This window comes from Physeter macrocephalus, unplaced genomic scaffold (assembly GCF_002837175.3).
Source record: "Physeter macrocephalus isolate SW-GA unplaced genomic scaffold, ASM283717v5 random_187, whole genome shotgun sequence".
In the NCBI taxonomy this organism is placed as follows: domain Eukaryota; kingdom Metazoa; phylum Chordata; class Mammalia; order Artiodactyla; family Physeteridae; genus Physeter; species Physeter macrocephalus.
In genome coordinates, this window is record NW_021145473.1 from 1 (window position 1) to 21,918 (window position 21,918).

General features: G+C 53.1%; 2 protein-coding genes across 4 annotated transcripts; both read left to right on the forward strand.

The window, feature by feature from the left end:
- The first annotated feature begins 12,621 nt into the window (after positions 1-12,621).
- Positions 12,622-14,720, forward strand: H1-0 (H1.0 linker histone). Its single transcript, XM_007111747.4, has one exon. The coding sequence runs from the start codon at positions 12,904-12,906 to the stop codon at positions 13,486-13,488; it is 585 nt and encodes a 194-aa protein (XP_007111809.1). The 5' UTR covers positions 12,622-12,903; the 3' UTR covers positions 13,489-14,720.
- A 277-nt stretch (positions 14,721-14,997) lies between these two features.
- Positions 14,998-21,568, forward strand: GCAT (glycine C-acetyltransferase). Of its 3 annotated transcripts, XR_003678318.2 has the most exons (10): positions 14,998-15,076; positions 15,241-15,585; positions 17,055-17,185; positions 18,426-18,527; positions 19,001-19,147; positions 19,717-19,871; positions 20,009-20,160; positions 20,294-20,509; positions 20,848-20,969; positions 21,249-21,359. XR_003678318.2 is itself a non-coding variant. In XM_028484541.2 (9 exons), exons 1-9 carry the CDS (start codon positions 15,387-15,389, stop codon positions 21,398-21,400), a joined length of 1,332 nt encoding a protein of 443 aa, XP_028340342.1. In that variant the 5' UTR covers positions 15,323-15,386; the 3' UTR covers positions 21,401-21,568. The 3 variants fall into 3 exon arrangements, 2 of the variants coding, with proteins under 2 accessions (XP_028340342.1, XP_023983145.1); XM_028484541.2 differs by lacking the exon at positions 14,998-15,076 and having other exon boundaries at positions 15,323-15,585; positions 20,294-20,465; positions 21,249-21,568; XM_024127377.3 differs by lacking the exon at positions 14,998-15,076 and having other exon boundaries at positions 15,325-15,585; positions 20,009-20,091; positions 20,294-20,465; positions 21,249-21,568.
- Positions 21,569-21,918: the final 350 nt, after the last annotated feature.

Sequence of the window (21,918 nt, forward strand, 5' to 3'; positions counted from 1 at the left end):
AATTGTTATTTAAAAGAAAAAAATTGTTATTTACTATACAAGTGAAGTATGTTAATTTTTGAAACTGAGAAAAAGCAGATGAGCTAAAAGAAAAAAGAATCATCAGCAAACCTACCTCTTAGGAGCTAAACTTAAGTTGTTGAATATCCTGTCAGACTGTTTTGTAATCCTATGTTTACACATAACCACTCATACTTATATACTTCTTTTAATGTAAAATGTATATACCTTTCATCGGATCACACTACACATAGGCTACTTGAACACCTCAAAATGCTAAAAACTACCCCGCTGAAATATAACTTTTACCTTTTGACGTATCAACGTCTTTTCATGCCAACAAATTGGAGAACTCCACCATCATTCTTACTGGAACGATAAGACCAAGATTTATTCCACAGGTCCCTCTCTGTTTCACATATAAGTATTTTCCATTTTTCTAGGGTTAAAAAGTAATGCTGCAGGGACTTCCCTGGTGGTCCAGTGGTTAAGACTCCGCACTCCCAATGCAGGGGACCTGGGTTCGATCCCCGGTTAGGGAACTAGATCCCGCATGCCACAAGGAAGATCTCACACACGGCAACGAAGATCCCATGTGCCACAACTAAGACCCAGCGCAGCCAAATAAATAAACCATGCGCCACAACTAAGACCCAGCGCAGCCAAATAAATAAACTAATAAATTTAAAAAAATAATGCTGCAGTGAACATCCTCGTACAGAAACATTTGTGTGAATTTCTGGTCATTTCCTTAGGCTAGATTCCTCTAAGTGGACCTCTTCCATGTTTTAAAAGTTCTGGTCTCTCAAACAACCTACATTCAGAAATAAGAGATTCCTCCGTTTAAAAAAATTAAGGAAAGCCATATGGAGCTGCCAGTCAAAGCTCTGCATCAGCAGGAGCAAATCCGCTGTTCCCCCATTGAATTGACATAAATCTTAGCCAAAAGTAAAGACACAACACATTTGTGAGTCTCTGCCACCTTATTGTGGATAAACACATCATTTCCGTCCAGGTGAGATACCAACAATGATGGTAACAATTAATGCTTAAACTGTGCTGAGCGTGTGTCTGGCACTCTTCTAAGTGATGTATATATAATCATATCACATTATAATATATACAATACTATAGATGTTATATATAATATGACATATAATTTGTTATAAACATATTACATATACATATATATATTTATACACATGTATATACATTCAGTCTTCATGAAAACTCTATGAGGTAGGTGCCACTATTATCCCCAGTTTACAGGGGGAGGAAATTGAGACACAGAAGGGTCAGCTTGCCCAGAACCTTGTACCTGTAAGTGGTAAAGCTGGAATTTGAACCCAGACAACATGAATCTATGGTGCTTGGACCTCACCACCACGCTAGACTTTGTGGACTCCCAGTGGGTCAATGAGGTCCTCCCAACCCTGAGTTTATAGGAGAGAGCACATGAACCCGGAGAGGGTTACCAAACTATTTTAGGTCACACAGCAGTTTCAGGGGCTTCTCCCACCCGCACTGTCTCCTAAGGTGTGTTTAAACACCTTCAGTGCCCATGGGAAAAGTTTCCTGAACCTTTCCAGAGAAGCTGCCGCGACCCAGAGTTTATACCGCCTCGTTCCTGGGAGCAGCACTTTGCTCTCCACCCCAGCCAGCACCAAAGCATGTTTTGAGCGCTGGCAGGGAGTGATGCCAGCTGTGTTTGGGCCCCAGTTGGGCATGGCCCTCGCCAGAGAGCAGCCAGGCCCAGTATGCGGGCCCTCCTCACCATCCTAGGCATACCAGCCTCGGTTCCAGGTTCCTTTAGCCGCTGGTGCTGGGCAGGGTACCAGTTAGGGTATCTGAGAATGCGGTGCATGGAGTAGAAAAATAATATTCACCCATCTATCTAGCCACTTTCCAGATATAAGAGATTGTGATTCCAATATTTTAGAATTCAACAGAAGTGAGAATTCTGAGGACTGAATTCTTAGCTTCCATAATTTCTCTGAATTCTTTGATTCTAGAAGTCTTTGCCCTTCATTCCCAAAAGCTGTGGGCAAGGAAGGCCAGTGCCCCTTCCTCCGGGCAGTCAGGGAGAGGCCGCCTAGGAAACAGCAAAGTGCTGGAAGGCAGCTGGTTTCGCTCTCTCAGAGGGAAGGGGCCGCGATCTATGTACTTTGCCATCTTCTCCTGGAAACTCTGGTTTTGTTTGTGTTGCGTGTTGCTCCCAAGACGCCCTAGTCCCCCCTGCCCCCACCCAGGCACCCCTTTTTATCTCCTCGTCCAGGCGGCTCTTGCTCACGTGAAGGGCCCCGAGGTCAAGCTCAGCTGACCATTTCCATAGCAGAGCTCGTGCCCCGAGCTTAGGAAAACAACTGCTGCTGACCGTTGGGTGTTACTGCTTTTGAAAAAATAAACACACACAGACCCTCCACGTGCCCTGGGCTTCAACAGCGGGGCCTGCACCGAGGGGCAGAAGCAGGGCCTTGGATTTGGGGTGGGGTGATCCCGGCTTCTCCCAGACTCCCACCTCTGGGGGCTTCCATGACCCTCCAGGCTGTGGCTGCCCATCCAACACTTGCTGGAAAAGACACAAGCCCTGACTGTTAGGGAGGATGGACAGGCAAGTCCGGCAAGGAAGTGGTCCCAGAGCAGTGCAAGACTGGCTCAGGGGTCTGGAGTGGGGCCGGGGCCAGGGCAGGGCAGGCAGCACACGGTGTGAACTGTGTGTGCCCCCCAGACAGGCCTGCAGAGGGTCTCTAGCCCAGACGTGCTGAGGGCAGAGGAGAGGAGGAGCAGGCTGGGGGGCACACAGGAGCGGAGCCAAGGTCAGCCTCACCAGGCTGCACATCCCGCCTCTCACTCAGACGCTGGGCTGAGAATGGGCTATGCCTCTGCGCTCGCTTGGCCTTGAACACTTTTCCTCCAGCTTATTCTGTACATTTTTCAACCTACAGATGAGCTGCGAGAATAGTCCAATCGGGACTTCCCTGGCAGTCCAGTGGTTAAGACTCCGAGCTCCCACTGCACGGGGCACAGGTTCGATCCCTGGTTGGGGAACGAAGATCCCGCATGCTGCGCAGCCGTGCAGCACGGCAAAAATAAATAAATAAAACTTTACCCCAAAAAATATTCCAATAAATTTCCATGTATCCTTTGCCCAGGCTCACCAACGGTCATGATTTTGCCACCCTTGCTTTCTCTCTGGTGTTCTCTGTTGACACCTCTGTCTACATATATACAAATCTGCAAACCAATACTTCTGTCTAAGTACACATATTTTGCTCAGTGATCTGAGTTGCAGACATCATGACATTCTCTCAGCCCTTCAGCATCCATCTCTTAAGTTAAAGGACATTCATCCACAAGATCACAATCTAATGAGCGCATTCCAGAAACGGAACGCAGGTGCAACGTTATCTAATATACGGCCCACATTCAAACTTCCTCAACTGTTTCAATAACGTCTTTTAGAACTTGTTCTTTTTTAGACCCAAGGTCCATCCGGGAGCACGTACAACATTTAGTTGGGTCTCTCTTGTCTCCTGTAATCTGGGACATGTCTCTGCCTTTATAGTCTTTCATGACTTTCATATTTTTGGAGGGTCCAGGCCAGTCGTCTTATAACATGTCCCTCGGTTTGAGTTCGTCCAGTTCTTTTCTCATGATTAGATCCAGGTTGAGTTTGAATAATTCAAGGCCTTTGAGTCCTAGTGGCAAACTGTTATCCAAACACGTTGATCTAATGTCCACTCCTGAGAGCAGGGGAAAGGAGTGGCCAACTCACTCCCAGCACTGTTATCATTTCTAAAAATCTTAGTTAGGGAAGTCCCTGGCAGCCCAGTGGTTAAGACTCCGTGCTTTCACTGCCAGGGCCCTGGGTTTGATCCCTGGTCTGGGAACTAAGATCCTGATCCCACAAGCCGTGTGGCACGGCCAAAAAAAAAAAAAAACCTCAGTTAAACTGAAAGGTGAAAAATATGACATTGCTGTTGTTTAAAGCTGCACATCTTGGCTTACGTATGAGATCAAATTAGCGGGTATTTACTTGTCTATAATTTATCTGTTTACGTACTATCTCTCACTGTGGTGTTACCATTTTTCTCCTAAGGATTTGTAACACTATTCTATATGCTAGGAATACTTACCTTCATCATATTTACTCTGAAGGGTTTTTTAAAATATTGTTTTTGCCTTTTCCTCATATGTATGTTTTTGACATTATGAAGGTTCTTTATTATAAAAGTAATACATGCTTATGGGACTTCCCTGGTGGCGCAGTTGTTAAGAATCTGTCCACCAATGCAGGCGACATGGGTTCGAGCCCTGGTCCAGGAAGACTCCACATGCCGTGGAGCAACTAAGCCCGTGTGCCACAACTACTAAGCCTGTGCTCTAGAGCCCGCAAGCCATGACTATTGAGCCCGTGTGCCACAACTACTGAAGCCCATGTGCCTAGAGCCCATACTCCACAACAAGAGAAACCACCGCAGTGAGAAGCCCGCACACTACAACGAAGAGTAGCCCCTGCTCGATGCAACTAGAGAAAGCCTGCGTGCAGCAACGAAGACCCAATGCAGCCAAAAATAAAAAATAAATAAATTAATTAATTTTTAAAAAAAGTGATACATGCTTATTGTTTAAAAAATTAAAACAATATGGAAGTGTAAAAGTAAAAAGTAAAAGCCTGCCATGACCCAGTTCCACTTCTCAGAGAAAACTGGCAATAATAACGTGGCCATATGCACACACGTCCACAGCCCATTTGTCCAGCCTGGAAAACAATCCCCTCATCACAGTGCAGCGTGGTTGTTTTTTTAAACCATCTCTCATGCACCCTCATGCATTTATTGGTAAGAAGCCCAGCATCTCCCTCTCGAGGTCTCTTCCAGAATAGTCTGAGATTCCCAGGGGCTCACTCCATCCAAAGGAGGCTGGTCCCACTCCTATAAGGCCCAGCCTGCCTGCTGGTGAGCTCCGAGGTTACAGCCCTCTCGTTCATACCAGGAGCTCAGTCCTTGCTGCCTGAAGTGGGAATGATGCCAGAATGCGGGGAGGGGAGGGCCCAGCATGGCTTCCAGTCCAAGCCACACACGGTGTCTGTCTGCCTCACAATGTCCATATCCCGTTTCCCAGAGTGAGTTCCCTCTTTGGCGGCATAGGTGTCTTCTTTGCCAGATGACCTTGGTCAGGACTATCCCAGTGGGTCAGACGGCAGCTAATCTTACTGACCCGTATAGGGGAGGGCTTGGAGCCCGGAGCTCATTCCTCCCAGGGCTCCCCAGGACAGCCACAAATTTGTCCATCTAGTCCCCAGATTAAGGGAGGGGAAGCTTTGAGAGTTGATTAAGAGCATGGATCCCTTTAGACAAGTTCCTTCCCCCTCTGTCAAAGGAAGTGACAATAATAGAAAAAGATCCAAATGCCTTAGTACCTATCAATAGAGCACTGACCACAGTGCCGGGCACACAGTAACTGCTCCATAAATGTGAACTATTGTTATCAATATATACCTGGATGGAGCTCCCTAACTTCCCTATTTTATAAAAACGAGATCCCCACGCATATTTTTCTCAGCTTGCTTTTCTGAATTGGTGTACTGCAGACACATTCCAAGTCTGCACTTGCAGCCTCCTCTCCTGTGTAAGAGCCACATGGCCTCCCAAAGGATGGTGCCCACGCAGGAGATTATCTCTAAGACTCAAAACCCTCAGCCTTTGCCTTGGTGATGTCTTTGTTGCTTTAAATCTTAGGAAATTAGTTAAACTTTAGTTCAGCTAGATCAGTTAAAGTTTAACCGTGAAGCTATCACCTGCATTTTCATTCCTTTGTCATGGAGTGTGTGTTTGTCTTTCTGTCCATCATTTGGCTTTCAACCCACACGGGATTTCGATTATTTTCCTAACTTGGGAGAAGTGGGTGAGAGGTCAGCTTCCAAGGCATGAGGTTGTAAAGGGTGAGGAGGGACCGGGAGAGCTGCCAGCTAGGGCAAGAAAGGGGAAGGCCCGCGAGGAAGGGTCCTGGTGTCAGACTCCACGACATCACCACCTCTGGTTCCACCACCATCCTTGCTTCTGCTCCAGGAACCTGGGAATCATTCTGGCTGCTCTCTCACCTCCAACAAGGAACCCTTTAGGGAGTCCTGTAGACTTGTCATCCTAAATATTTCTCACATCTGCCCCTTCTTCCGGCCTCCACTGCCACCTCTTTAGCTCAGTACCTGGCTCGCTGAGATGGCCCGTAATGGTCTCGCCACCCTCATTCTGCCCTTCCCAAATCCATCATCCAAACTGCAGCCTGTGAGAAGCAGTTGTCTCAACCAGGTAAAGCTGAGGCTGCACATATTACACCAGGACACTTGGAGAAGGAAAGTCACAGCAACATTGTCTGGAAAGCAAGAGGCTGGAAACAACCTAAATATCCAACCCAAACAGTAGTGTATTAGTTTCCTAAGGCTGCTGAAACAAATTGTCCCAAATTTGGTGGCTTAAAAGAGCACAGATTTATTACCTTACAGTTCTGGAGGTCAGAAGTCCAAAAAGGGTCTCACTGGGCTAAAATCAGGTGTCGTCAGGCGTGTGTTCCTTCTGGAGGCTCTGGGGAGGATCTGGATTTTGCCTTTTCCACCTTCCAGAGGCAGCCTGCATTCCTTGGCTTGTGGGCTCTTTCCATCTCAAAAGCCCACGGTGACCCACTCTCTCACAACACCATCTCTCTGGTTCCTACTCTTTTGCCTCCCTCTTCCCCCACTTAAGGACCTTTGTGATTACATTGGGCCCCCCTGGATAATCCAGGGTAATCTCTCATCTCAAGGTCAGCAACCTTAACTCCATCTGCAACCATAATCCCTCCTTGCCATGTGACAGAGCATACACACGGGTTCCAGGGATGAGGGCATGGACAGGTCTGGGAGCCATCTATCACAGTAGCATGGAGAGAAACTGCAGCCTCTTCCTACAGTGGAACATACCACATTCTGAGAGAGATTCACTGTGAAGTTGGCCTCGCTGGACCCTTAGGGTCTCTGCCTTGCTCAAGTCCCTTGCAAGGCCCTGAGAGGGATCCTAGCAATATGGGTCAGACAGTTCACTAGTAAAAGTATATTTCTGGATTTCATGATCTTTGTGGTATTTATTAGCTTTAAAAAAAAAGATTTGTTTTGAGTTCTTTTCTCATTCTAAATATAAACTCACTTTTTACCTAATATTCTATTACTGTATTTTTTTTTTTTTTTTTTTTTTTTTTTTTGTGGTATGAGGGCCTCTCACTGTTGTGGCCTCTCCCGTCGCGGAGCACAGGCTCCGGACACGCAGGCTCAGCGGCCATGGCTCACGGGCCCAGCCGCTCCGCGGCACGTGGGATCTTCCCGGACCAGGGCACGAACCTGCGTCCCCTGCATCAGCAGACGGACTCTCAACCACTGCGCCACCAGGGAAGCCCTCTATTACTGTATTTTTATTTATTGGCCACACCCATGTGGTTTGTGGGGTCTTAGTTCCCCGACCCGGGCCCTCAGCAGTGAAGGTGTGGAGTCCTAACCATTGGACTGCCGAGAAATTCCCTGTTATTGCATTTTTTAAAAAAGGACTTCAAAAATTGTATAAATGTTAGGTCCTACAAAACCAGTATGTGCTCTGACCACTGAGCAACAGCTGCTTGCACCAACACGATGACTCTCAAAAATACACTGAGTGGGGCTTCCCTGGTGGCGCAGTGGTTAAGAGTCCGCCTGCCGATGCAGATACACTGAGTGAAAGAAGCAAGTCACAGAAAAAAATACCCACGATATGCTTCCATTTGTATACAGTCCAAAACCAGGCAAAACTAAGCTATACAGTAGTGTATGGGGTTAAGTTCACATATGGAAAAACTATAAAGAAAAAGGAGAGCATTGTTTTACAAATTCCAGGATAGAGGTCACGGAGATATGGTTAGGGAGGGGGACACAGGGGGCTTCTGAGGGACTGATGATGATTCTCATGTTAACCTGAGCAAGGGAAACAGTTGTCTCCATATTGGTTTTAGAATTGTATTACACTGCATAATCTCTTGCATGGATGATGTATGTCATAATTTAAATTTTTATTTTAAAATAACTGGGTTAATTATTTTAAGAAACAAAATTTTAAGCTTAAAATTCTGTAGTGGCTTCTGAGTGCACTCAGAACAAAATCTACACCCCTTGCCGTGGCTTAAAGCCGCATGTGCTCCAGCCGGCTCTTCGGTCTAATGGCATCTCCTTCCACACTCCTCATCCTGTCTCCATCCAGCCACACAGCCTCCCCTGGCACTTGATGTACATAAGCCCGCCTGTGACCCCCTTCCCAGGCCTCAATTCTCATCTTTATCTGTGCTTGACACAATCACAATTTGTAATGATATCAATGCTGTCTCCCCAGTGGACTCTGAGCCCCATGAGACCAAGCTGGGTCTGTTCTGCTCACACCTGGCACTCAGCCAAAGTAGAGGGTCCTTAAATGGGGGAAGAGGGAGGTAGAAGATCTCTCTCCTTGAACTCCAGACTCAGGATTCTTCCATTTACCTGACTTCTCAGTATCTCCAATCACACATCTGGGAGGCATCTCAAACCTAACCTGGCCAGAACTCTCAAACCCTCAGTCTTCCCTGCCTCAGTTAATGACAGCTCCATCTTCGCCTGTTCAAGCCAAAATCCGTGGGGTCCTCCTGGGACCTGACCACTTCCCATCCCCTCCACTGCTGCCACCTGGGCCAAACTACCATGATCGCTCACCTGGATTACTGCAACAGCCTCCCAACCCTGCTTCTGTCCTTGCCCTCTGCAGCTTCTTTTCCACACAGTAGCCAGAGGTGACTATGATTAACTATTTTTTAAAATAAATTTATTTATTTTTGGCTGCTCTGGGTCTTCGTTGCTGCACGTGGGCTTTCTCTAGTTGCGGCGAGCGGGGGCTACTCTTCATTGCAGTGCGAAGGCTTCTCTCGTTGCGGAGCACGGGCTCTAGGTGTGCGGGCTTCAGTAATTGCAGCACGTGGGCTCAGTAGTTGTGGCTTGAGGGCTCTAGAGCGCAGGCTCAGTAGTTGTGGCACATAGGCTCAGTAGTTGTGGCGCACGGGCTTAGTTGCTCCGCGGCATGTGGGATCTTCCTGGACCAGGGCTCAAACCCGTGTCCCCTGCATTGGCAGGCGGATTCCTAACCACTGCGCCACCAGGGAAGTCCCTGGACTTCTTTATTTAGTCTATTGCTTATCTATCTTCTCCACTAGAATGTCAGCTCCACAAGGGCAGGGATCTCTTGTCTCTTGTTCACAGCCCTATCCCAGTGCCTGGCACATATCAAGTGAACACCTTAGTGTTTCAAAGACCAGAATGAATGCATGTCTGTAGTGGGAAAGTCATTGGCTTGGGAGTCTTTCACCTGTCACCCTCCTTCCTCCAGGTTGACCCACCTTGGACAAGTCATTTAGCCATCGTAGACATCCTCTCTGAAAAATGGAGATGTTATGTATCCCTTGAATGTGCTCAGTAAATGCTGGCACATTCACACATGCATATTAGTAAAAACAGGACCCCTGGCATTCTCGTGCGATTTACGCTTTTCCATACAGGATTTCATTTCACCCTCACACCAACCCCAGAGGTAGGTAGAGCCCCTTTTTGATAGGTGAAAACACTGAGGCCTCTCTTGACAGGTGAAAAAACAGCAGAGAGGCCTGGGCCCCTCCCTAAGTGAATGAACAGGCGATGTCTAACCCCCTCCCCACGCCTGGGGCTGCCCGGCCGTTCCGAGGCCCGAGAGGGTCCCAGGCGGGTCTCAGTGAGGGTCTGGCCATAGGGGGACTACATTTCCCAGGAGGAATTGCCCGCAGCTCTGTGGCTCCCGAATTTTTAAAGGGCTCGCGTTAAATGGGGCGGAGGGAGTTCTGCCGTCTGCCGGCTGGTAAACGGCTCTAAGCTGGGTGGGGACCCGAGACCGTCCTGCGAGGGTACGCGGGCCGGGCCGAAGTCAAGAAGCCCCCCGAGCTCTGCAGTGTCAGCGAGGCAAGGTGAGGCCAAGCCAATCTGGAGGCAGCCTGTCCTCTTCGTGCCCACCTCGGCCTCGGACTCTATGCCCAACTCCCGGGGAACCCCTCCCAACACCCCCTTCCCCTCCAGTTCTCCCGAACTAGGGCAGGGGCGGTGAATCTCGTCGCCAGCTGGGAGAAGAGCTGTCCACCGGCGGTAAAAGCCCCCGAGACCCCGAGGCGACCCCTCCCTCCATTTCTGGCTTCAGTTCTGGGAGAGAATTTACAGGTTGCTGGGATGGGCGGGGACTCGGGATGTGAGAGCTACAAAACGAAGTGAAGGCCTGGGGGCGCCGGGGGCTGAGCCTCGCAGTTCGCCCCCCCATCCGTCCTTCCTAGTCCCGTGGCCTCCACAGTAGATAAGGGTGATGGGGGGAGTGATCGCGTTACCTGCCTCCCCAGGCAGGAGGCGCAAAGGATCAAGAAACGGGTGGAGAGCGCTGTGCAAATAAAATTATTTCATCATGGTGCCACTGGATTCGTTCAGTCCTTATTTTTAGACACCCAGGGACCTGGGATGCGGGGATGACATGTCTCTGGGAGCACAGGGTGAAACGACATCTCGGACCTGGGGCTGACTACGTGGATGCCTATTTTCCTATCAAGATCTTAGTGGGAACCAGAAGAATTGTCTTTGAAAATAACCAAAACAAACCCACCAGAATGTTGTGTTGTCCAATCAGGAAACTTCGGGGTAATTGACAACATCCAAATAAGAAGGTTGACCTTTTAAACTAATCTGGCCTTTCCTGGCTTCTCTTCCCCGCCTGGGACACCAAGATAAGCCCGGGAGAAGGCATCCCATACCGATACCGAGTCTCAGGACTCCCCCTCCCCTTTCCCAATCATTTGGATTAATCCATCCCTTGGTGTGTGTGTGGGGGGGGGGACCCATTAATTTCCCTGGCCTCAGAGACTCCCAAGTCCAGTAGGAGCCCTTCCCCCAACATCTCCCAGTTACGACCAGTCCCCCCATCTAAACCTTCCAACCCTCCCTCCGCTCTCCTCCTCAATAGCTGGTGTCTGCAAACAGCTCCGGGACCGTACAGGAGAGCCGCCTTCATAATTTTGACCAGCTATAAACCCCCACTACCAGCGTATTAAGTGAAGAGTGGCCGCCTCTTTGCTTAGGGAATAAAAGCGGGTTGTTGTGGGAGGACGCTCAGAGAGCGAGCATCCTAGAATCTCAACCCAGGGCCCCTGCCAAGCGGGCCCCTGCGGGACCTTGCACGTGAGTAGGACGTCTGTTGCAGACAAGGGGTCCCAGGAACTCTGGGGTCCCATCTGCTGGCCTCTAGACCGCTAAAGCCCCTCTGAGCCCCCAAGGTTCTCTACAGATGGTGGCGCCCCTTTCTTTCCTCATCTATACCTGCCAAGCAGCACGGGAAAAGATGTATACATTTTAACAAAGACATCGCATCTTCCCAGCAAAATGGCGGTGGTCCGGGCCACGGCTCCCTGAACAACTCACACTTTCCGAGGATTAGTCAGGACTCAAGCAGCGCGACCCCCTCCTCGACCTCCCCGCCAGAGCCCCATTTTCCCAAGCTCCCAAAGCTCTCAGGGCCTCTCCTCATCGCAGGGGCCCCCAAGACAGTCTTTGGTTAGAGCCTGCGGGGCAGCTCCTTCATTGTGGACCGCCCCCCTCACTGCCTTCGGGGAGCCTTGGGAGGGGGACTGGACCCCCAGGCTGGGCCCTAGGGGTAGGGGCAGCGAGCTCTGTCTCTGACACCCCAAAATTCCTAGGCTGAGGGAGGACTATAAATGAATTCTCAGTTAGGACATATGGAGGATGTGGGGGTCTTTGAGGAGAAGAGGCGACTCGGAGACCCCTCCTCATTCCCTCAGGGGACCCGGGCAGCATTCGGGGTTCGGTCTCAGGAGAGAACCTCGATGCAGAGGTCAGGGGGCGCGCTGGGGGAGCGAAGACAGAGGAGGGGGAAGGGACAAAGTTTGAAAGTGCCCTTCCAACTCTTCCAGGGAAAGTTTGCTTAGGGGCCCCATGGACAGAGAGAGGGTAGAGGTGCGGGGGGCCCGGTGGCGGGATGACCCCCGAGAGGTGACCGGACCCCGGGGGAGGGACCCCTCCCCCCTGTCCCGGCTCGGCCCGGCTGGGAGTCGCCCGGCTCGGGGCCGCGTGTGTTAGTTGGGGCCGCTTTCGGGCCGCTCCGCCGGGCTGGGGGGTGCCGCCGCGGTCCGGGAGCGGGGTCCCCGGTAGCCCCAGGGGCGAGCTTTGCTACGGGGGGTTTCCCGCACCGGGGCTCCCCGGCCCCGCAGAGCCAGCCCCCGGCAAAGGGGAAATGTGCCGGCGCGCCAGCGGTCCTTGGCGCCGTTTGGGGCGCGTGGCGGGCGCGGGGGGCGGCGGCCGGGCCGGCGGGACGCCCGGTGGGGGAGCCCAGAGAGCCAGGCAGCGGCCCCGGGCGGCGGCGGGGAGCGGGAAGGCCCGGGCCGGGGGGAAAGGTCGGATTTGCTCAGCGGAAGAAACACAGATGGCGGCGGCGCGGCGCCATTCCGGGCCGGGAGCAGGCAGCCAGCAGCCCTGTCCTCACCGCGGTCCGCCCGCCGCCGCTAAATACCCGGATGCGCCGCCCGAGCGCCAGACGCGGAGCTGGGAAAAGGGAGGCAGAGGAGGCGGAGGCGGAGGCAGACCCCGGCGCCGAGACCTACCGACAGACCGGTGAGGCTGGGCCACGCAGACCGGGCCCAGCGAGTTCCCCCCGCGAGACGAGCACGGTCCCCGAGAGCCGGCCTCGGACTGGCCTGGGAGCCAGAGGCGCCAGAACAGATCCCGAATCAGGCTTCCCTGGGCTTCCGACGAGGGCTGGCCCTTTGGAAGGTGCCTTCTTCAACAGCAGGACCAGGCAGGCCACCATGACCGAGAACTCCACATCCACCCCTGCGGCCAAGCCCAAGCGGGCCAAGGCCTCCAAGAAGTCCACAGACCACCCCAAGTATTCAGACATGATCGTGGCTGCCATCCAGGCGGAGAAGAACCGTGCTGGCTCTTCGCGCCAGTCCATCCAGAAGTACATCAAGAGCCACTACAAGGTGGGTGAGAACGCCGACTCCCAGATCAAGTTGTCCATCAAGCGCTTGGTCACCACTGGGGTCCTCAAGCAGACCAAAGGGGTGGGTGCCTCGGGGTCTTTCCGGCTGGCCAAGAGCGACGAGCCCAAGAGGTCAGTGGCCTTCAAGAAGACGAAGAAGGAAGTCAAGAAGGTGGCCACGCCAAAGAAGGCCGCCAAGCCCAAGAAGGCTGCCTCTAAAGCCCCAAGCAAGAAGCCCAAAGCCACCCCAGTCAAGAAGGCCAAGAAGAAACCAGCTGCCACGCCCAAGAAAACCAAAAAACCCAAGACTGTCAAAGCCAAGCCAGTCAAGGCATCCAAGCCTAAGAAGGGCAAACCAGTGAAGCCCAAAGCCAAGTCCAGTGCCAAGAGGGCCGGCAAGAAGAAGTGACAATGAGGCTTTCCTTGTGGACACTCCTGCCTGTCTCCTATTTTCTGTAAATACTTTTCTCCTTTCTTCTCTCTGATCCTCATCTGCAACCCTTTGCCCCTTTTCCTTCTGACTTTATAAAGAGACAGTTTGTATTCCTCAGAAATTAGGGAATAATTCATTTTTCCTTAACCAATGATGCAAGGACAGCAACAAGAAATCTCATCTCTGTAATGATGAGAATGTACTTATATTTTGTTGATTTGTTACTAATATGCTTATGGGTTTGGGGATTTGGGTGGGTTTGTGTGTTTCGTTTAGTTAGATGGTTGGTTCACTGTGAAGGTAAAAGTCGGGGGGAGGGGGAGAATGGGCAAGGCAGCTTCTTGTGGCTAGATGACAGCGAGCCCAGGAATTGTAAGGTTTGTAGGAATACCTATGAGGCCATCGAGTTTTCTTTAAGTTGAGCACTGCTTGTGAGAGTTTCAGAACCTAGGCGTGGAGGAGAGGGGTGGCAGCAGCTGGACGGCAGAGGAGGGAGGTGGAAAAAAAAAATCTCTCTAGGCTGGCTTCCACCTCCCAGTGGTGAGCAGTGGGGCGTCCAAATCCAGTTTCCTGGTCACTTCTGTTAAGTCTGCCCCAGTGGCCTCCCTATTGTCCTAGGGACGTGGAGGGGGTTGAAGTGACAGCTGGTCCGAGAAACTGTGGCTTCTCTCAGTCAGCTGGAAACTAGCCACTGGGGGTGGGGGGTGGGGGGTGGTCTCTGGCTTCCAAAAGTCTCCTGTTAAACAGGAGTGGAAACTCTGAGGGAAGGGTGGAGTGTCATTCAGCCAAGTGCCTCAGTGTGCCCTGTTGAAACTTGGGTTTTTCCACACAATTGGATTGTATCCTAGGGGGACCTTTTTGCTTTTCCCCTGATTTTTGGTTCCTCCTGTACAAGAGGTGGCTTTGCTTAGCAGTCTGGTGGGGCTCCAGCCCTGCCGCCCACCACTTAAAAACCTCCCGACCTCTTTACTTCCGAGTCTTTTGTAAGTAGTTGTAGATGGGGGAGGAGGGGAGGGGAGGGGAGTGGACAGTAAGACATACTGCAGTCGACTTTGAATTGCTAAGTAGTTTTACAGAGCTAGGTCTGTGTGTATGTGTGTGTATATGTATATATACATATCTAGGGCTAGTAGTTAGTTTCACACCCGGGAGCTGGGAGAAAAAACCTGTACAGTCGTCTTTCCCTTGTTTTTAATAAAATAGAAAAACGCGCAATTGCGCGTCCCACCCCACCCCCCGCCTTTTTGTTTGTAAACAAGTGTTATTTGTGTCTGGAAGAATTTGCTGTCTTTGTAATTTTCAAACTTTAAAATAAAATTGAAAAAAAAAAAACACCTGAGCGATGTGTTTTTTCATACTTCTAAGACTGGAGGAAAATGCGGAGCAACTGGACTGGCGAGCAGTGGGGGAAATCTGGGGGCGTTTGCACCTGAGAACCGGGGAGAGTTCCAAGAGCTCGACAGAACCCGGGAAACGCTAGGGCCGGAGCGCACGGAATATGCCTCAGCCTGCTTCTAGGTGTCTGCTTCCGGCGTCCAGAGGGCATCCCCTAACCTTCCGAGAGGTGGGTGTGGAGGCAGGGCATGGGAATGGGGTGGGGGTCTGGTGGGCCCGGCCCTGATTTGCCTTCCAACCCCCGTCGCCTCCCCTCCCCCTTCCCCCCCCCACGGACAGCTCCAGTCTCAACTTACAAATCAATCCACTTTCGTCCTCTGCGGATCCCGCCAGGCCCCGCCCGCCTATCCCGGGGTCTGCCTCTCCTGCCCCGTAGCTGAGCCCTTCTCAGTCCTATTGGCTGCCGGAGCCCGGCCCCCGCCACGTGATCAGGCCGCGGCCGCAGTGCGCAAGGCCGGGAGCGGGCAGGCGAGGTGGGCATGATGTGGGCTGGCCGCGTCCTCCGCGCTGCGCTCTCTGGGGTCCCTCGCGGCCGCCGCGCGCAGTCAGCGCTGGCTCAGCTGCGTGGCATCCTGGAGGAGGAGCTGGAAGGCATTCGCGGAGCTGGCACCTGGAAGAGCGAGCGGGTCATCACGTCCCGTCAGGGGCCGCGCATCCACGTGGACGGCATCTCCGGAGGTAACTCCCCCTCCTGGGAATCCTCAGACCTGGCCGGGTGTTCGAGGGCCGTTCTGAGGCTTTCGCTGAAATGGAGGTCCTGGAGGCAGTGGGCGGGCGGGAGCGCACGCGTAGCCGCTGGACCCTTTCCCAGCAGGCGGACTTGCCGCTTCGCACAGTTAACTCTAACCTGGTTAGACCAGTTTCCACGGAGGCCCTTTGAGCACCTTTTTGGCTTAGAGGGCAGGGCTGGATCGATCCAGCCCTACGAAAACGTGAGAAACAGAGAGAGACAGCTGGCTCCCACCGTACCGCTTCAAGGAAGGGTGGTGGGAAGGTGGCAACAAGAAACCCCGCATTTCTGGAGCTGCTGCTTTGTTCAGGCTTCTACTAATGGCTGCATGTGGACTCCTGCAAACGTCAAAACGTGGAAATGACTAATCCCGTTTACAGACGAAGAAGCTGACGCTCAGGGATGTCAAGTGGCGTGCCTAAAAGCCCCCAGCTAGCTGCAGGCAGAGCTGGGCTTTGGTCTAGATCTTCTGGTATATTGGAGCTGGAAGGTCAGCTAAATGGTCATAGAGACCAACTTCCTGGTCAAAATCACAGGGAGCAAGGGGCTCGAGGGCTGCTGCAGAAGTCACACCATGAATTGGCCCACCAGGCCTCCCTGGTTTCTGTCTCATCAGTGGTCACTGCCCATCTTGTCTGTGCCAGGCCCCACGTGGGTGCTGGTTACAAACAGGCCCCCCAGACTGCCTTCTGCCAAGGAAATAGGCACAGAATCCTGGGTGCTGTTGTGCTCATTTGAAAAACAGAGGTCCTGGGAATTCTCTGCCTTTCCCCAGGGAAGCTTGGAGCAGGTCAAAAAATGGGAAATTAGGAGACCTAGGTTCTCATCATGTTTTTGCCTCTCCCAAGCTGAGTAAACCTTGCCCTCTGGAAGCCTTAGTTTCCTCCCCGGGTCACCTGTGTTCACTTTGGGCTTTATAATTCAAGGGTCAAGGTCTCAGAGGCAACCCTGCTGGGCATGCAGTTCTGTACCAGGCAGCAAAGTCAACTGTAGAGTTTGGGGACCAAGGCAGGCGTCTGACGCAGCCCTCTTCTTTTACCCACGAGGAAACCAAGACCCAGATGAGGGGTTGCTGGTGGTCTTCAGGGACAGAAGAAGCCAGTGAGGAAGGGCTGGTTCCTCTGGGTGAATATGATCCAAAGCCAGAGTTTAAACTTCTCATCCTTCAAGGCGCAGCTCTGGGAGTCCTTTTCTAACCCTCCCTCTCCTGTAGCTGTGGGATTTGGTGCTTCCAAGGGGCTCCCAGCTCCCCATCCTGGCCTCTGCCCCAGAACAGACCATACTGTGTGGTTGTTGCCTCCTCAAGGGTGAATCCACGTTCATGTCCTCTCTGAGTCCCCAGGGCCTGGTACTGACACCTTTCCAGGCCCTTCTTGGCCCTGAGCTGCTGTGTCCGTTCCCCCGTCCTCCACCTCAGGAATCCTTAACTTCTGTGCCAACAACTACCTGGGCCTGAGCAGCCACCCCGAGGTCATCCAGGCAGGTCTGCAGGCCCTGGAGGAGTTTGGAGCTGGCCTTAGCTCTGTCCGCTTCATCTGTGGCACCCAGGTACACAGTAGGTGTTGCCCAGGCCGGGGGCGGGCGGGGAAGGCAGGGGGGTGGTCCCCAGCGTTGGGCGCTGACCCCAGGTGTCTGCTGCTGCCGTTCGCAGGGTTAGTTTAGGCAGCTGAGCTCATCCCACCGGAGCTGTCCACTAGACAGGCTGGGTTCGGGCTTCTGTTGTGCTGTGAAGCCTTGGGCAAGAAACTTTCCCTCTCTGAACATCCATTTTCCCACCTGCAACACAGAGCTCCTTATGCCTGTTCCTCTTCGGGAAAGGAAGACGAGAAGGCAGGGATTGAGATGAAGGTTTCCTGAGCTATTCTGCCTGCTCTCAGTTCCCAGCACCATTTATTGGTTGCGGTCCTGTGGGCAAGTGTCTTAACTTCTCTGTGCCTCAATGCCTTCATTGGTAAAGTGGGGATAATTTTACTTAACAAAATTATCCCAAGTTAAAGAGTTAATACATGTAAAAATGTTTAGAACAGTGTCTGGCACATAGTAGTACTCAATAAATGTTGGTTATTAATTTTATTCTGTAAATGTTACAAAATGAACTTTTATAAACATGAAACAGTGCTTGCTGTGTGTCAGGTGCTATTTTAAGAACATTACAAATGTTAACTCATGCGTATAATAATCCTAAGTGATAAGTGCTGTTTTTGCTCCTGTTTTAGGGATGAGGACACTGAGTCGCAGAGAAATTAAGTGACTTGCCCAGGGGCACTCAGCCTGTTGTGGTGGATTTGAACCCAGATGGCCTATAGCTCAAGAGTCAGTGCTTCCGAGCCCTTGTGGTTATTATTACTTGTCCTTTCAGAAAGGTGAAGGTGAAATGAAGGGAACTCTTGACTCCCATCCAGGGCACTTTAGACTGGACAGCTTTCAAATCTAAGAAATGGAGGCCCAAATGAACGTAGAGTTACTTACGTAATCCTCTTTTTTGCCAGTAAGCAACAAAGGCACTCCGTTTGATATCGGGGAGACACATCATCCTTTGCCATTAGCACCCATAATTCTACCATCAAACCCCCATTATAAAACGAAGACCCAACCAGGAAGAAGAGCACCTAGTGGGCCCCTAATTCCTCAGTGGGAACCATGTGCCAGATTCCTGTTGGCTCTGGGTGAACCTTGTGGTGCAAAAAGTAGGAGGAGGATCTGTTTGTGGCCCTGTGAGCCTCTGTCCCCAGGACTTGTCCCAAGTGGCCCAGAAGGCATTAACCCCTGTTTCACTCACTTGCCTCAGAGCATCCACAAGGATCTAGAAGCAAAGATAGCCCGCTTCCACCAGCGCGAGGACGCCATCCTCTATCCCAGCTGTTTTGATGCCAACGCCGGCCTCTTTGAGGTGTGTGAGGCCACGGGCGGGAGTTGGTGAGACCTGCGAGGCTGTGGAAGGCTTGGGAGTGTGCAGTCCAGAGAACTTGGCAGGATGCCAGTACCACGCCTAGAGGCTCCAGTGTCTATTCCTTATGGAGGTCAAGGTTGGGCCAGTAGGTCTCCAGGAGGAATCCTGGGGCTTACAAGGAGGCCAGCTTCCAGGGCATTTGGAGGATAACCTACTTCAGCTGGAAGGCTGAGGGTGTTAGGGGGGCCACACATTCACCAAACATGTTCTCACCTCCTTTGGCTAGAGCAAAGCCCCTGATTCAGCCCAGTCCTGGGGCTCTGGGGACCAAGATAGAGGCAGAGGGCTCCTGGCCTCCCTGCCCAGGAGAATGCCTTGGTTGGCAATGAAATATTGATTCAGGAGGAGTCATGAGGGAGGGAGAGCCCCAAGGTGGTTGGATGATGGCTCTACTCCTAACTGCCTTCTGCCAGGCTCTGCTGACCCCGGAGGATGCAGTCCTGTCGGATGAGCTGAACCATGCCTCCATCATCGATGGTATCCGTCTGTGCAAGGCCCACAAGTACCGCTACCGCCACCTAGATATGGCCGATCTGGAGGCCAAGCTGCAGGAGGCCCAGGTGGGGCAAGGCCTAGCGGTTCTAGGGACCGGGACTGGGCTTATCCTCAGTCTTGCTGCCATACCCAGCACTCCCCCCACCCCCACCCCCCGGTGAAGGAAGCGAGGCTTACAGAGGCCAACTCCTCACTCACAGGCAAACAGCCTGCAAGTTCGAAACAACCAAGATTTGAACCCAAATCCTCAGACCCAAAGCTTTATTCCGTTGCACAATACTGCCTTGAGTTTTAGTAAGCACCTTATGTGTGGCAGGCCCCTGCTAGGCATAAGGGGGGATGAGCTTATGGGCAGAACTGGCCACACCCCATCCTGCCCTCTGGGAGAGGAGACTGCGAACGTTCTTCCTGCCCAGTGCTGAGTGTGGCTCCAGGCTGCTCTGGAAGAGGTGGGTAAAGCTCAGAGAGGCCCCAGTGAAGGAGAGGATGTACCAGCCTCAACATGGTGGTGCTTATGTGCTCACCTCTGTGCTGGGCACTGGGCGAGCTGAGCCTTTAGAGCCCCGAGCAGCCCAGAGAGTGAGTGGTTTGGCCCAACTCATGATACCGGCTACCTTCTGTATCTTTCCTGCAGAAGCACCGGCTGCGCCTGGTGGCCACCGATGGGGCCTTTTCCATGGACGGCGACATCGCACCCCTGCAGGAGATCTGTTGCCTTGCCTCTCAGTATGGTGCCTTGGTCTTTGTGGACGAATGCCACGCCACTGGCTTCCTGGGGGCCACAGGACGGTGAGAGCACACGGCACCTGAGGCCTTGGGTTGGACTCCTCAGGGTGGGTGGGAAACCGGGAGGCCAGCCCGCAAGCCCAATCCATGATCCTGGGCACTCAGGTGGCCAGTGGTGGCAGTGGCAGCTTCCCTTGCAGGGGCACAGATGAGCTGCTGGGCGTGATGGACCAGGTCACCATCATCAACTCCACGCTGGGGAAGGCGCTGGGCGGAGCATCAGGTGCCTACAGGCTTGTGCCCCTGGGCTCCCCTCATCTACCTGCAGGGCCCTGGAAGAGTCTCGGGGAAGGTAGGGAGGGGAGACCTGGGGCTGCAGGGAAGAAGACAGCGGGAACTGTCCTCTCAGGACGGGCATGGGGTAAGCTCTGGCTCCTGGCCTCTGACTGCCGACCCCCCATCTCCACCTCTGTCCTTGTTCTCAGGGGGCTACACTACAGGGCCTGGATCCCTGGTGTCCCTGCTACGGCAGCGTGCCCGGCCCTACCTCTTCTCCAACAGTCTGCCACCTGCTGTCGTCGGCTGTGCCTCCAAGGCCCTGGACCTGCTCATGGAGAGCAGCGCTGTCGTCCAGTCTATGGCGGCCAAGACCCAGCGGTGCGGTCTCGGGCAGGGTGGGGCCAGCGGGGGCGAGGAAGCTGGTGAGGGCCTGCCCTGCGTGCCTGCGCAGGCCCTAGCTCCCTGCCTACGGGTTCTGCCTCTGCCCGCCCCACTTCGCCAGCGGGTTGCACTGGGACTCAGCTCTCTTAGCCAAGGGCTGCCTGCTCGCCCACCTTCCTCTTCTTTCTGCCTCTTCCTTCCATTTCCTGGCGCGTTTCTCTGCACATGCTGCCCCCCTGCCTCTCTGGGTCTGCATCTGTGTCTTTGTTGGTCCCCCCTGCAGACTTGGCCACACACCTCGGGCCACATGCCCATCAGGAGAGGGTGTGATTGCTCCACAGACCCCCAGCTCCCTGTGACACCCCATTTGTGCCCACAGATTCCGCAGTAAGATGGAGGCTGCTGGCTTCACCATCTCGGGAGCCAGTCACCCCATCTGCCCTGTGATGCTGGGTGATGCTCGGCGGGCCTCTTGCATGGCGGATGACATGCTGAAGAGAGGTAAAGGGGGCCGGGGCGTGAGGAGTGGCTGTGGGTCCTAAAAGAGAAGGAGGGAACCCCTAGACTGTGAATACCCGCCTTCCCCCTGCCCTACTACCCCTCTTAGACCAGCTGTCTGTCCAAGCTTGAAAATCCTAGGCCATGAGGCAGTCCCCTGTCTGAGATCTTGGGCAGCTCCCTTCTCCTCTGTGGTCCTCAGAAAAGGAGGAGCTGTATATCATGCCCCAAAAGCCTGTCTGGCTCTGGTGAGCCCCGGGTTGACTCTCTCTACCCTCCCAGGCATCTTTGTCATCGGGTTTAGCTACCCTGTGGTCCCCGAGGGCAAGGCCCGGATCCGGGTCCAGATCTCAGCGGTGCACAGCGAGGAGGACATTGACCGCTGCGTGGAGGCCTTCGTGGAGGTGGGGCGGCTGCACGGGGCAGTGCCTTGAGTCCTGGGTGGTGACAAGCAGAGCCAAGGTCCCCCTCCCTCCACAGTGACAGAGAGGGGGGCCTTTGACCAGCCCAGGCCAGAGGCTGTGAACTCTTGTCAGTTCTGGGGCCAGGCTGGGGTGAGGCCTGTGCTTGTGGCTGTGAGTGTGAAGTAACAGTGTGGAAATTAGCTGTGACGTGTTGGTCTGCTTTATTCTCTCGGAGCAGCCCCAGTCCTGCGCTGGTCGAAGAATCAGGCAGGAGCTGGGGCTCTGAGGGCCAGCTCCTGAGGACTGTAATAGATCTCAGAGCTGACCGCCTCCCCCAAATTAAAATGGGACCCGGGCAGCTCGGGTAATAGAGGCTGGAGCCACTGTTTGGCTCAGTTGGATTCTTCCCCGCTGTAGAGGGCAGCTGAGCCCCAGCCCTGCAGGCCCCTTCCCGCGCCACCCACCCGCCTACTCTGCAGCCTTGGTGGACACCTCGTCCTCTGCTCCACATCCAAAGGATGGCCTACAGCTGCCCAGATAAGAAGGGG

Bases quoted from the DNA above. Each gene is read 5' to 3' on its own strand.
- H1-0 (XM_007111747.4), top strand. From the start codon at position 12,904: ATGACCGAGAACTCCACATCCACCCCTGCGGCCAAGCCCAAGCGGGCC.
- GCAT (XM_028484541.2), top strand. From the start codon at position 15,387: ATGATGTGGGCTGGCCGCGTCCTCCGCGCTGCGCTCTCTGGGGTCCCT. The intron at 15,586-17,054 runs GTAACTCCCCCT...CCTCCACCTCAG, and splicing joins CGTGGACGGCATCTCCGGAG to GAATCCTTAACTTCTGTGCC. The intron at 17,186-18,425 runs GTACACAGTAGG...CACTTGCCTCAG, and splicing joins GCTTCATCTGTGGCACCCAG to AGCATCCACAAGGATCTAGA.